We start from the raw sequence: 13172 nt of genomic DNA, 5'->3' as shown, positions 1-13172 counted from the left end.
TGCCCTGTCCTGAGATAAAATACAGCTGCATCTAGTTATCACCTGCCCAGAAAGAAGAAAAAAAAAAACAAACAAAAAGGCTATGAATTCGCTACAAGTCAGGGTCCAAATGGGTAGGATGCTAAAACGAAAGGAGGGGAAGAGACTTAGGTGCTGGCTGTATTAAACAAAAGAGGTACCAATCACACAATGGCACTGGTTAGATTTGTGTTCCGAGCTAAGATTTTTATTTTTTCTGAGGGTGTCTGGATCATCTGTGTAATGGCTCACTTTTTTCTTGGAAAGCAAACAGGCTTCTGACCTGATCTACAAAACACACAGGAATTACCCACTGCGTGCACAGGACCAAGGTTATTTGTGAAACCACCAAATCTGATCTACCCACCAAGAACACAACGCTACTATGAGGGATGCATGTAATGGCTAAATGCTATTGAAGGACGTAACTCAAGTGTATTTGATCTTTTTACTGAAGTTCTTCATCATAATGTGTGGTTTTGTTCTAATGCAGATTGTAGAAACCAGAGACTAGTGAAGTCATTTACCACCTTAGATTGTCCCTACAGGAATATCTGATATCTCTGAAACCATACATTTCTAGTATTTACTCACATATGAGGCTTAAAGGAAATTGTTTTATCCTGATCAGATCAGTTGACTTCCTTTTAGACATAAAACTGTGCTCTTTGAGATGTATTTCACCAGTAATGATATACAGGCCTCAGAAGAAGTTTCTCATCCATCTGTAAAATCATCACTGTAGGATATTTTTGCCCATCAGTATGCTGGCTCCTCAGAGGATCTCCTTCCCTGTGAACACCAGGCAAACTTTGATTTTTGACACTTAGCACTGAATAGGAGGGGAAGAACATATGATAACAACAAAGGACAGTATAAAAACCAATTTCCTGCTCAACTAATAAACCAGACAATTTCTCTGGCTCTCCTATGCAGTCCCAGTAGTACCCAATGTACAGCTCTATGACCAGTGGCAACAGACAAGGCCTTGTGAGTAGGAGTTCATTAGACAAAGAGAAAAATCTTCGGACCTCTCACCCAAAGTTTCTTCCCTTCCCACAGGTTTTCTCTGTAGGCAACACAAAGATTTAAAAACAGTCCCCAGTCCTACCTCCCGTTGTTCCTCTAAGAACTGCAGGACTAGAGGAGGAACTTTCCTCAATAACGAGATCTGAGTCTTTTGGGAGATACAAGCACACAAGCAGCAGTTTTTCACACCTTCTGAAGCTAGAGAAGCAAATGTGCTGGTAACCACTAAAAAACCATTTCTTACATGTATGATGCACCCCCCCAATGCAAGAGTTGACCACACTGTTCTGTGCTCCTCCTGCCCTGCTCCTCCCAGCCTCCAACCATTCTCTTGCAGCCCTCCTGCTTTTTTCTTCTCCCAGCTCTTCACTCTGCACCAGGTTATCTATCCTAATGAACAACCATCTTTCAAGGGGCAGGCTAGAGGATAACAAATAAGAACTTTAAGCTATGAAATCCATGTCATTGTTTACAGAGGACAGCTTTCTATGAAATACAGCAGTGACTAAATGAGCCAAAAAAACGTATCTATCAACTACTTTGAAACATAAATCATCTGTAAACAACATGTCTCCTCTCTCCGGGAGCCTAGAAGCAAACCAGTATTTTCAGTCTCTCGCCCTCGGGAGAGAATGAGAAAAAGCAGACACATACTTAAAGGTTTCAGTTTGAAAAATATGCTTGACTGAAAAACATTTTTGTTCACTGCTTAGAGCTTCAAATGAAACAAAGCCAAGTTTTAAAATTCTTTCCTAAAACTAACATTTACATGCAGTAACCCACAGATTCTTCCCATTCATAAAACTCAGCTTTGTGTTTTAAGATGATTACCACAGGAACATTTTTATCTGCCCTGATACCTGACAGCTGGGAACTGCACCAGAGACCTGCCATCATCCTGACTTAATCTATTACAGTTTTGAAAAGATAGATAATACTGTGGAATTACTGCACACTCTGACTAATACTTTTACTGCTAGCTCACCTGACTGACATAGACTTTTGTTTGCTTGCTTTGGGGGTGGGGACAAGATACATTCTAGAGTTGCTCAAAATCAAGACTGGAGTTAAGAACTAGTAAACTCTCCCATTTTAACCGGCTATAAAGCATGCAGAAAAGGGGACAAATGTGAGTAATCAGCCAGACTATGCTAGCACACAGATGGTTGACCTAGCAGTGAAGTGACCCCCCCCCCCAGGATACCCTAAAGGGCACAAGTGCTTTTAAAGTGTCTCTGCATAGTTATACAAGGTGTTACGCTGGGGCTAGAAAAAATGTCATCTTGCACCTCATTGTGGCTGATACATCCAAAGCCACACACTGTGCAGCTATGAAGTAGTGCTATTCAGCAATAGCTATCACCCCGCCCTTTGCTAAAGCATTTACTGTTCTGTTTGGTTAGTTGCAGTATTCTGAAATGTAAAAATACCCAGTATGCTTTCAACAGCATGTCAAATACTCTCTTGTGGGGACATCTGTAAGCCTCTCAACTTGCATTGCAAGGGCCTTTCAATTTTTTCAAATAGAAATGGCTAGAGGGGAAGGGAAGAGGTAAAAAAAAAGTTACTCCACGCAAAACATACTAATCACAGTTGAGAAGACTGGGAAGCGTGAGTGGCAGACTTTGCTTTGGGAATTCAAGGCAAATAATTTGCGAAACGGAGCATTAGCTATGAGTGCCATGAGAATTTCTTTTCTCTGAAATCTGTTCCTTTTTTCCTACAGTCTGAAATCAGCCACTTAAGTCATCATTTTCCTGAAGTAAAGACCACTGTAGTTTTGTCTTACATATGGTTGGTTTGCAAGATAAAAAGTCTGGAGGTTTTATTTTTAAAACCAGCAAAAATAGTAAGAGAAAATTACTTTGAGGACCTTTCCAGTAGTACTTAAGGATAGTCTCATTCCTACAGCACAACAGTACTAAGCAAACTGGTCTCTGCAGTGACATGACAGGAAAATGAGGAATGAACTAGTTTATGGAGACATACACTTGAGCGCTGACCATTTTTCAGACCACTTCATGAGCTACTTTTGAGTGGGTATTCAGGACAATATGAAGTTTACAGCGTAGATTATCAACTCCCACAAACAAGCTGCTTTCCAAGAAAGACCTCGCAATGACAGTGCAGGAAAATTAGTCTTTCACACTTAACTATTGAGAAAAGCTTTTCTGCTCCAGGCTTGATGTATCATTGTTCTTTCTATCAAAGTCACCACAGAAAGAACAATTAAAACCATTCAAGCTGTCAATAATCATAAGATGTTTGTGGCAGCTTAAAAAAAAATTAACTAGAAATCAGCAAATTCTCTATTTGGAAAAGCCTTCAGGCCTGACTGATTTTTCTAGTTAGCTCACAAAGAAAATGTTGTGTGTCCAGAATAGATTTACGCTCACCTGAAAGCACGCAAGGAGCAACTGATTTCTATTCTGATCCCAGAAAAGCGTGTCCTAACACAAGCAACAAGTGGAGAGACACTGAATGAATATTCTGAATTCTGTATCACAAAAGGAACACCAGCTAAGAGCACAAAGTCGCTCCTTCCAGATAAGCATATCACAACTAGGGAAAAAGAGAAAATTGACTCGAAATAATCTAGAGATCTTCAAAATATAAAAGTTTATTTAGCTACAATATTAAAAAGTATAATATAAAGATATAAAACATAGAAATTCCATAATTAATTCACATGCTAAAAGGATTAATTGACCAGCCATAAGGAGGAGACTTCATGAAATTTACGGACATCTTAGCCATAAAGGCTATTTCATCAAGTTTCAGACTTGAAATATTGAACAGCCATTGCAGAGAACTTGCTCTCCCACATCACCGTAACTAGGGGGGGAAAAAAAAAAAAGAAAACCAAAAGAAACAAAGTCAGTGCGTCTACTGTTTCTGGAACATAACAAAGAATGCCATCTTATTCCATTATGAACTGTAACCATGGGACTCCCACACAATATTGAGCACACTCAATATTTCTTTATATCATAGAACTGTTAACAATGATGGCAAAAACTTAAGATTACTCCTTGGGAGTGTATTCATTCATCACTGGCCAACATACTATATTGCTGGCAGGAAAGCAAGAGGACGTTTTGCCTCCTAGAACATTTAAATGAGAAGCTAAACTAGACTTGCACTAAGACTGATTAGACTTCACATAGGCATTTTATTCTCCATGCTTCACACAGCTTTACTGCTGCTAAAGCAACACAAGAAGAGTTCTGAGTTCATCACGTGGAGGAGCTAGATATCTTGTTGGGTCTTCATGTGCTACAGCCAATTTTCAGGGCATATATAATTAAAATAAGCTTAAAAATTCAAAAGCACTTACTCAGTGGTGGAGCACAAAGAACAGGTAACCGTGTTACAGCAGCTGCAGAGCCTGCTGCAGTTCTGGCAGACAAACTGGTCGCACTGCGTACATGCTTCCTTGACATCAGCAGTTCTTACACACGATGAACAGGCTTTGGAAACTCCCACGGGTGGAACTGCTAGGAAAAGATGCGATTAAGAAGAGATGTACTTTGCAGCAAAACAGAGAAAGCACCTGGAAGTTCCGAGAACCGCGTAGCATGGTATCTCCACTCAGCTTTCCAGCTACAGCTGGCAGCACTTTGCAGAACACGCTTGCAGGCACCAGCACAGGGCCCACTGCTTACAGCGTTGCTGGCTCTTTTTTTATTCAATGGCAAGACCACTCAGAGACTGTCAAGCAGACCATACACGCAACAGTTTCTAAATCCGTCAGTGAAGCTCAAATCTAACACTTCCTTAAAAAAAGAGAATAGAGAAGCACTACGGAGGGACACGCACCCCTCCGACGAGTGCCAGGAAGCCCGGGGGACGGAGACCAGCGCCCGCAGCCTGGCTCACGCAACAGCGCAGGGCAGCGCCGGACGCCTGCCCACGGCGGGGCCACTCACCCTTCCCCGTGGCGGCGGGGCGCCTCAGCAGTTTCCCGTCGTGGCCGATGAGCAGCTGTCCGCTCCAGCGGCGCCCCGCGCCGCCGTCCTGGGCCTCCCCGCCCGGCTCCGGCGAGCGGGTGACCGCGCGGGTGGCGGCGGGGCTGGCGGGCCAGGCGCCCTCCATGTACGCCTGGGCGCCCCTGAAGAGCAGCCGCCGGGTCCTCTCTGCCGGCGGGAGAGGAGAGGAGAGGAGAGTTAGGGGCGGCTTCCCTCACCTCAGCCCCCGCCGCCAGGCCCGCGAGGAGCGAGGCGCTCCCTCGCCGGAGCGGCCGTGGGGAGGCGGAGGCGGCCGGGGAGGCCTGCGGGCCCAGGCCGGGCCCGGCGGGGCGGCGGCTCCGGCGCTTCCCCCTCCCCTCCGCCCCCCGCCTCACCGAAGACCTCCCGGCGGTACTCCTCGCCCCGCACGCCGCGGCTCAGCTCCCGCAGCCCCACGCGGGTTTTCAGCTGGAGCGGGGCCGCCTCCCCGAAGGGGCAGGAGCGCTTCGGCATGGCGGGCCCGGCCAGGCCCGGCGCCGCCTCCGACGGGCGCCCTCGCTCCGCGGCGTCAGCGCCGCCCCGGCCAATGGCGGGCCGGCAGGGGAAGCGCGAGGCGATGGCGGCGTCGCCTCAGGCCCGGCCCGGCCCGGCAGAGCTCCCCTCCCCAGCCTGAGGTATTTCGGCGCCGGGACCGCTCGGCTCTCGTCGCAGGCAACCGAGCGCTTCGTCTGCAGGCAAATTTCGCTTTCCGCCGCGTCCCGAGGGCCCGCTGCCGCCCGCCGGGGTTTGACTGCGGCGCCCGGCCGGCCCTGCCGCTCCACCCGCCGCTCTCGCGCGTCTCGACGGCTGGAAGTTGTCTCCTCCCTGAGTCGGGTCCTTGGTGTGAGGGACCCGGCAGGACAAAGCGAAACAAGGCTTTGAAACTCGGGTTCGCCAGTAAACCCTCTTTCCCCGTTAGCGTTTTCGGACTCGTCTTCCTTTCTGGAAGTCCTGCGGGTTACATTTGTGTTCAGGCTCAGGCAGTTCTTCCTAAAGCTTAAACCGCCTGCCAAAGGTTGAGCTGTCTAAATGCTGTAGAACCAACGAAAATGTGCTCAAGTGCAAGAATTCACCTTTTTTTGAAACCAACCAGGAGGCTGGAGAACCTCCGGCTGGCCAAGGTGCTCCGCAGCACCTGCTAACAGCAAGAGCGGATTCACCACTCGTGGCGCTCAGTGGGGCTTCAGGGACTGATCCTCGGTTTCAGTTAAATCACGGAGCTCCCTGAGACTTTCTGCTGTCATTGTGTGATAGGGAATTACTACAATTAATTTCCTATTTATAGGTAAGCTGCCTATAGCAGTCTAGATACGGTTTCATGCATTAAAAGCATCACGTTCAAGTCCAAGTAGCAGTCAGTCTGGTTACTATGTATATTTTGAAAATACATTGTTTTCCTCAGGGCAAACAAGACCTTTAAAACTGATGTTGGTGTTCCTGGCACAATGTTTTGTGTCGTTTGACGAACCTAATGAGTCACGACAGTTGTATTTCTTCCAGAGAGGTTTCTGAATTCAAACCTTCACCTATTTCTGGACAAAATCACAACCAAGTATAGGAGTGATTTTTCCATCAATGAAAACCAAAACCATGCTTCCACTGGCTGCTGAACTGCTATTAGGTTGCAGGTACAACCACACTGATTTCATACTGGTTAATCTGATTTTTTTTTTCTGTAGAGCTGATCAGCCCAGCCTTGTGGTCTGTGGAGTGGAAGCTACGGTTGTAATGCACAGTAATTCACAAAAATCCCTTCTGAGCTGGAAAGTCTGACTCCTGCCACGCTTTCTTTAGCTGTGAAGATTTCTACTTTGGCTTTTTCTGCATGTACTTGCAAATGCATGCTTAAAGATGTTCAGCAGACAATTTTCCACTGCACATTGAAAACTCATGGTCTTTTCTTTCTCTCTAAGGAAATTTCTTTGTAAATATTCATTACGTAGACACTCTGATGTCCCTGAAGCTCTCTGGGGAATATGGGTGGATCAGAATGTAATCCCAGTCAGACAGAGCCCTGCCAGGATAGAGGGCAGCAGATCACACATATTTCATTAAAATGGCATAGGATAAGTGTGGATGGAACTCGGCTGTCTGAGCACTGGATGAAGTAAAAAGAAGAAAGTTAAAAGCGCTGTGCTGCTTGTGAAGAAGGAGTGCTCTGAAACGCTGATCTCAGAATATGCGGTAGATTTGAAAGCGAGCAGCGTGTGCTGCAGCAGTGCTGCTGGTGCTGTCACCAAAGGGTAAATTTAAGGGCACTTTCCCTGAGGGCTGGTTACATTTGACGGCTGCCACCGCCACCCCACTGCAGGGCAGACGCAGAAATCTTCTGTTGCAGCTATCTGAGTCAGCCTCAGGTGGTGGCATCTCTTAATTGCTGTGCAAGCATCAACCTTAACAGCATGTTACTGATCAGCTATTGCCTATTTGCAAGCTATAAAGGCAAAATAATTCTGTCTGGTCTGTACCAACGTACCTTAGCGTCCTACGGGAAGGGAGTCAGTTCATCTGCTGATGATCACCCAATAGAGTAATTCTGAGTTTTTTATTAGTTTTGTAGCAGTCAGCCTTGAGGAAGATCCACCGTTGATCTGAAAGGCTGAGATCTGATCTGGCAAGGCTTGCTGGTATTGAGCATTCATGAAAATGAATGCTGACAGTTTCCCAGGTTAGTTAATGAGACTGATTGTTATGTTACACAGCTTCTGAATATGAGAAAAACAACCCAAACAAATCCCAAACCGCTAATGGTAATTGTGAAATATGACGATTTTGGTTTATCCTTGAAAACCTGTTTGTGAAAAAAAGTAGAGAATAAAAATGACAGTCATTTTCTTGATACTTTGCTTCTCCTGTGCCTGTCTGAATTGCAGACAAATTGCCTGGTTGATAGCTTTGTCACTTACAGAACAAAGAAAAATTGCATTTCATTTTTTTCCAATAGTTTTCAATTCCAGTAAGCAATTTTAAAGAGAAAAATGGACTGGATTATGCTTGCTAAGTCCATCTCTCCTAATTTTCTACTTCTACTGGTGCTTCAAGAAAGTCAGGGCAGACACAGAAGGACTCTGGCTATAGTTCACCTTCATTGCTTCTAGCAGTTTAGAGTTCAGAAATTTTCTGAGCCAAAATTTCCACCTGGATCTTAATATTTAATAGTTGTCAGTAGGCCCACTCTTCATGAATTTGTCCAGTCCCCTTCTCAAAACTGGTAATGTTTAATTTCTTATTGTGTCCAGCAAGGTCTATAACTTAGCAATATATTATTTAAAAAAAACGCTTCATCTGGTTTGTTTTCAGTTCGCCACCTGTTAATTCCGTTGGATGTCTTCTGTGTCTGGTTTTATAAAAAATAACAAATAAGCATTCCTTATTGACTCTGCATAACACCCATGACTACAAAGATGTCTGCCATATCATCCTCCTTCATCTTTTATTCAAGCCAAAATATTTTGTCACTGCTTTGAAGCACTGCTTTGCAGTGCGCCAGCTGTGGGCCTGCTATGCATTTGGACAGCATAAATATAAAGAATTTTTCTTCTTGGCCCCTTCCCCAATAATTCCTAACATCTGATTTGTCATTTTGATTACTACTGAAGTACCAAACATGCTTTCAGGGAACTATTCATAAATGGCTCGCAGCATCACTCCCCTGAGTGCTAATCACTTCATTCAGAACCCATCGCTCTATGTATATAACCGAGGTTATTTTCCCCCTATGTGTGTTACTGCATACATATGGACGCTGCCGATTTATTGCCTGTTTGGTACAGTGAGAGCCTCGAAAATACACAGCTGTAGCTCTTCCCAGTTGCCTTTTAGATCTGACTTTTAACAAGGAAGCAGTAAACACTGATAGCTCACTGCTCATCTCCCTTTCTCAGAGTAGTTATAAATACATTGAACTGCCAGAACCTTCCTCAGCTTTACTTATACACAGTCCTCAGGATCGCAGTGACCCCTTTGTAAGAATTAGCATCAAAATCCTTTCACACTGAGAACAACTTAATTAAATATATCCCATTCAGACCTGAACTACAATAGACTTTGCCTGCAAAGTGTGTAGATCTAGAGTTTAAATACTCCAGTAAGCCATGACAGATTTTAAGATTTTTGTTTCTGATCCATCTGTAAGACAATCATGATAAATGCCTGTCAGCCAATGCTTCTGACCCCAAAATATAATTAGAAATAAACAGGTAGACAGAAATAAAAATCACAGTGTACATCACAGACATCGCAAATTGAGACTGGATGCTTTCTTAAAAGAAAAAGAATGTACAAAGTTGGAAAAGAGCAAATTGAGGAAAATTATGCCTTCTGGTTTAGGCAGGGTCAGACAAAATATCCACAATGGCTGATTTGGCTTTGTGAATCTAGTTATTCATCAGTCTTACTTCTTCTTGTCTACACCTTGCTTTGCAAGCAACCTTTATCCATTTACTGTAACGAGTGTTCCATTTTAGGAACAAGTGGCAGATAAATAGCAATCCAGGACATAATATGAGCTTTTAAACTGTTCCAAATGCCTAATAGTAGGTTTCCATAAGCATCAGAGGACCTTAAAAATATGTTATCCTTCTCTTTAAAATCAGGAGTTTCCTCAATGATTCCGCTCCGTTTTTACTGATACAAAGAGAGTGTATTTTGGCCAACTTGCTGGTTCTTTTCTAATGTCTTAATGTAAAATGGTGAAAGCAATATTCTGGAAATTCTTTTAAGTGGAGTATGTGTTACGGTAGCTGATGTAGTTGGCCGTGCGCCAGCATGCAGCCTGTGTTAAGTCGGCCGGAGTATCAGGGTGCACCCGCATCCTCTGTGAGGACTGAAGTAAAGCACAGCGCCCCGTGCACTCAGCCCCGCCGTACTCTTCTTTCTCTGCTCTGCAATATGGATTCGAAGATAAAAAAACCCCTCCTTGCATAAACCTGCTTGTATTAGAATGGCTCAGGGCCGTTTCCTTTCTTCTGTACCCTTTTATTTTCATATCGTATGGTAGCACGTCAGCTTTAACAGACAACACGCTTACAACTCGGATCAAGGGGTTACTCACAGTTCAGACATTATCTGTTCACAAGTACATGTCATTTTACTACGACTCATTAGCAACAGAGTTCGTGCCCTCATCCTGATGAGTCAGTTCGCGCGTCAAAAAACGTTTGATAAGCCAGTGATGTGCAGGATTAAGGGCTGGCTCTTGGAGTATGCTGCTCTTAAGCCAAGGTTCTGCCATCTTGGAACGGCAGCCAGTACTCACTCTTAAATTAGCATGGCGTGGTTGAATTTCATAGCATGTTACTATTCTGCCAGCTATGAGAGACACCAGTTCTGCTCAGCAGATCAAAACACTGGAAGGTCCCACTTACACTAGAGGGCAATAAATTGTTATTGCTGTTGCAAAGATGTTACTGTTCTGCTGACAGCAATGGGCAGGGTTTACAAAGGGGCTGCTTTCTCCAAGTTGTTTTTCATGGCTGTTCTTCTGGCCTTTCCACTTGGGTGCCTTCATTTCTGCTGCACACGGTTTCCTTTTATTTTGCCTTTCCAGATTATTTTAATCTATCAAGAAAAAAGAAAACTGAGCTCTGATGGTGATAACTGCCATTACTGACCTAACATGGTGCCACAGTGTTCCGATTTCTTCCTCTGCAGGAAACACCGTTTTTCATTTAATAATAGGTGGTTGTCCTAAGAATTCTTTAAATCTGTGTCCGAATGGTGCTATTCCATTATTCTATATGGATTTACCTGGGAGAGGCTACAGGTACCTCTGCCCTTTCACTAGCCCCACACAGTACAAACCATCCTCTCCCTCACATGGCATGGGAAGGGCTAGGCAAAACCTTTCTCCCTCCACACTGCAGCTGCATCCAGCCCTGGTCTTGTAATTTTGTTGTGGAAATGAATCCTTGCTTTGAGACAGCTCTGTATGTTGTGCCTCCCATGCTTGCCTTTATCCACTCCCTAAAGCAGCCGGAATAACCCAGGGCACATCTGTTCAGCTCGAAGGGACTATGTCAGCACATGCTGGCCAAAGAACCTGGCTCTCGGCCCTCACCACGTCTAACAAACGATTCCCCAGCAGCAGCCCACAAAGTGTGTTTATTTTAAATATGTGTGGCTGTATTGTCAGTCCTGGATAGAAAAGATCTCTGTCCAGAAAACAGAAGCTGCACAGAGTCAAAGCGAGTCCCTGAACGTTGCCAGGATAACGTGCCACAGCTACAGGGACTATCACCAGGCTAATATGGAAATTTTCTTAGTGCAGCCTTTTCGGTTGAAATCTGTTTACTCTGGGAAGTCTTGAAGGCACTCATTCTATCTCTCTGCTCTCTGCTGAGCAGTTCCCATGAGTGGTGTGATATAAGCTATAAAAGTAATGTTCAGTCCTAGGCCTACCATCCAGGGTGCCAATTAATAGAATGAGACTTTTTTGCGCTGCTGGCATGTTTCCCCTGGATGGAAATCATCAATACATTTTGCGTAGGGCTCAGACTTCCATCAGTACCAGCTTTGGTATTTTAATTATGTAGCCTGGTGCAAATCAATCTCTAATAGACAAAATGTCTTATCCCATTTGTAATGCCTTAACTAGCTTTTATTTCTCCCACTTGACCTCTTTTGCATGTATATTAAAATGTGTTATAACTTATTCTATATATTTATGCTCAGTACATTCCTGCCATGTATATGCACTAATCTTTTTTTCTTTTTTTTTTCTTTTAATTTTTTTTTCCTCCATGGGAATTTCAGAGAAGATTTTGATGTGACACAATCATATCTTCTTTTCTTCTGTTGTATCTTTCCTGTCTTCAAGATTTGGAAGATCTCCAGATTGATGGAGAAGTATTGCCTCTAATACTGATTCTTTATCACTACCTAAACTCAAGGAAAAACTACCTATATATACAAGCATATCATCACCACTGAAACTGGTGCAAATATAAAACTGTAATATTGGCATCAAATAATTGACAGAATAACAGAGCAGAGTAGCCTGATGTTCCTCCTAGCCCTTCAACATTCACAGCCCTCCAGTGTTCGTCCCAGACAGCAGTCATTCTTTTGGCTGAGTTCAGCACCCAGCACATGAGCTTGCTGCTGGTTTATTCCAGCTTCAGTTCTTCTGTCACAGTTGGAGATGCTTCTTTGTCCAGCCCTCTATTTATTGCAGTACTCAATATAGGCAAGTAGAGATCACTAAAGGTATGTTCTTATTTTGTCTGCAGAATGTATATACTTAAAATCAGTGGACCAAATACTCAGGAAAGGGGTTTGATTTCTTAGTTACCTTCTCCAGTAATCTTCTTTAGAAGCTATAGATAGAAACTTAATGCTGTTTCAGAATGGCAAGGCAAACCTTTTGTGAACTTACTCAGTAAATGTCTTCAAACTCTATTTTATCTCACATAGACATGATTACAGCGTCGTTGGTACAGATATAGACTTCATTCCAGAATTCTGAAAGAATGGGTCTATGCAATTTCAAGGCAGGAAGAAATGCTTGTAATAATCTTTCAAGTTGAGAGTGGTATTGCATTATTTGAGAACTGAAAATGTAATACTTTTAAAGGAGGCAGTGAAAAAAATTATGCTGATAACCAGAGGGTTAATAGTCTAGACTCAGTAGTTTGCAAGACTTCAGCAATTTTTTCAAGGAAAGGCTCACTAAAAACATGGAGGTAAATGCAAAATGAGATGAAATGCAAAATGGGCTTAAAAATAGATGACCCCTGAGTATCTTGGATAATAGCTGATTTTATGGGCAAAGGAAATGCAGTAGTTATAATCTATTTAGACTTCATTAAGTATTTGATATAGAACCATACAGAGAATAATTAGTTAGGGATTAGTATAAAGTGAACAAAGAACTGTATAAGGGGAGATGGAATGGCCCATGTTCAAAAGCTGTGTCTGTATTAGCACGCAGTGCAGCCCTACAGGAACAAATACGCAAAGTAGTTGGTGCTCAGGACCCGATATCCACACTGTAGGTGGAGGGTTGCTTCTGACCAGCTCTTGTGTGGCTCCATGGACTGAACTCTGATTAGCATCCGGGCACAGAGGGGGCCACAGCTGGAGAGCAACTCTTGTTGAGTTTCATCTGAAAGGAACCCAGTTTCCATGCTGACACTACTC

General features: G+C 43.8%; 1 protein-coding gene across 2 annotated transcripts; it reads right to left on the bottom strand.

Moving 5' to 3' along the window:
- Positions 1–3649: 3649 nt before the first annotated feature.
- Positions 3650–5818, bottom strand: SIVA1 (SIVA1 apoptosis inducing factor). Of its 2 annotated transcripts, none has more exons than XM_072863816.1 (4): positions 5390–5818; positions 4977–5183; positions 4385–4544; positions 3650–3882 (listed from the first exon to the last, which is right to left on the bottom strand). In XM_072863816.1, exons 1-4 carry the CDS (start codon positions 5505–5507, stop codon positions 3825–3827), a joined length of 543 nt encoding a protein of 180 aa, XP_072719917.1. In that variant the 5' UTR covers positions 5508–5818; the 3' UTR covers positions 3650–3824. The 2 variants fall into 2 exon arrangements, with proteins under 2 accessions (XP_072719917.1, XP_072719918.1); XM_072863817.1 differs by having other exon boundaries at positions 4385–4541; positions 5390–5806.
- Between the last annotated feature and the right edge of the window lie 7354 nt (positions 5819–13172).

Source organism: Ciconia boyciana, chromosome 6 (genome assembly GCF_034638445.1).
Source record: "Ciconia boyciana chromosome 6, ASM3463844v1, whole genome shotgun sequence".
Classification (NCBI taxonomy): Eukaryota; Metazoa; Chordata; class Aves; order Ciconiiformes; family Ciconiidae; genus Ciconia; species Ciconia boyciana.
The sequence above is the reverse complement of the archived record's forward strand: the minus strand, read 5'-3'. Positions and strand labels throughout refer to the sequence as shown.

Excerpts from the sequence above, each read along its gene's own strand:
- SIVA1 (XM_072863816.1), bottom strand. The coding sequence starts at position 5,507 with ATGCCGAAGCGCTCCTGCCCCTTCGGGGAGGCGGCCCCGCTCCAGCTG. Across the intron at positions 5,184-5,389 it reads GTACCGCCGGGAGGTCTTCG|AGAGGACCCGGCGGCTGCTC; the intron begins GTGAGGCGGGGG and ends TCCCGCCGGCAG. Across the intron at positions 4,545-4,976 it reads CCCCGCCGCCACGGGGAAGG|CAGTTCCACCCGTGGGAGTT; the intron begins GTGAGTGGCCCC and ends ATCTTTTCCTAG.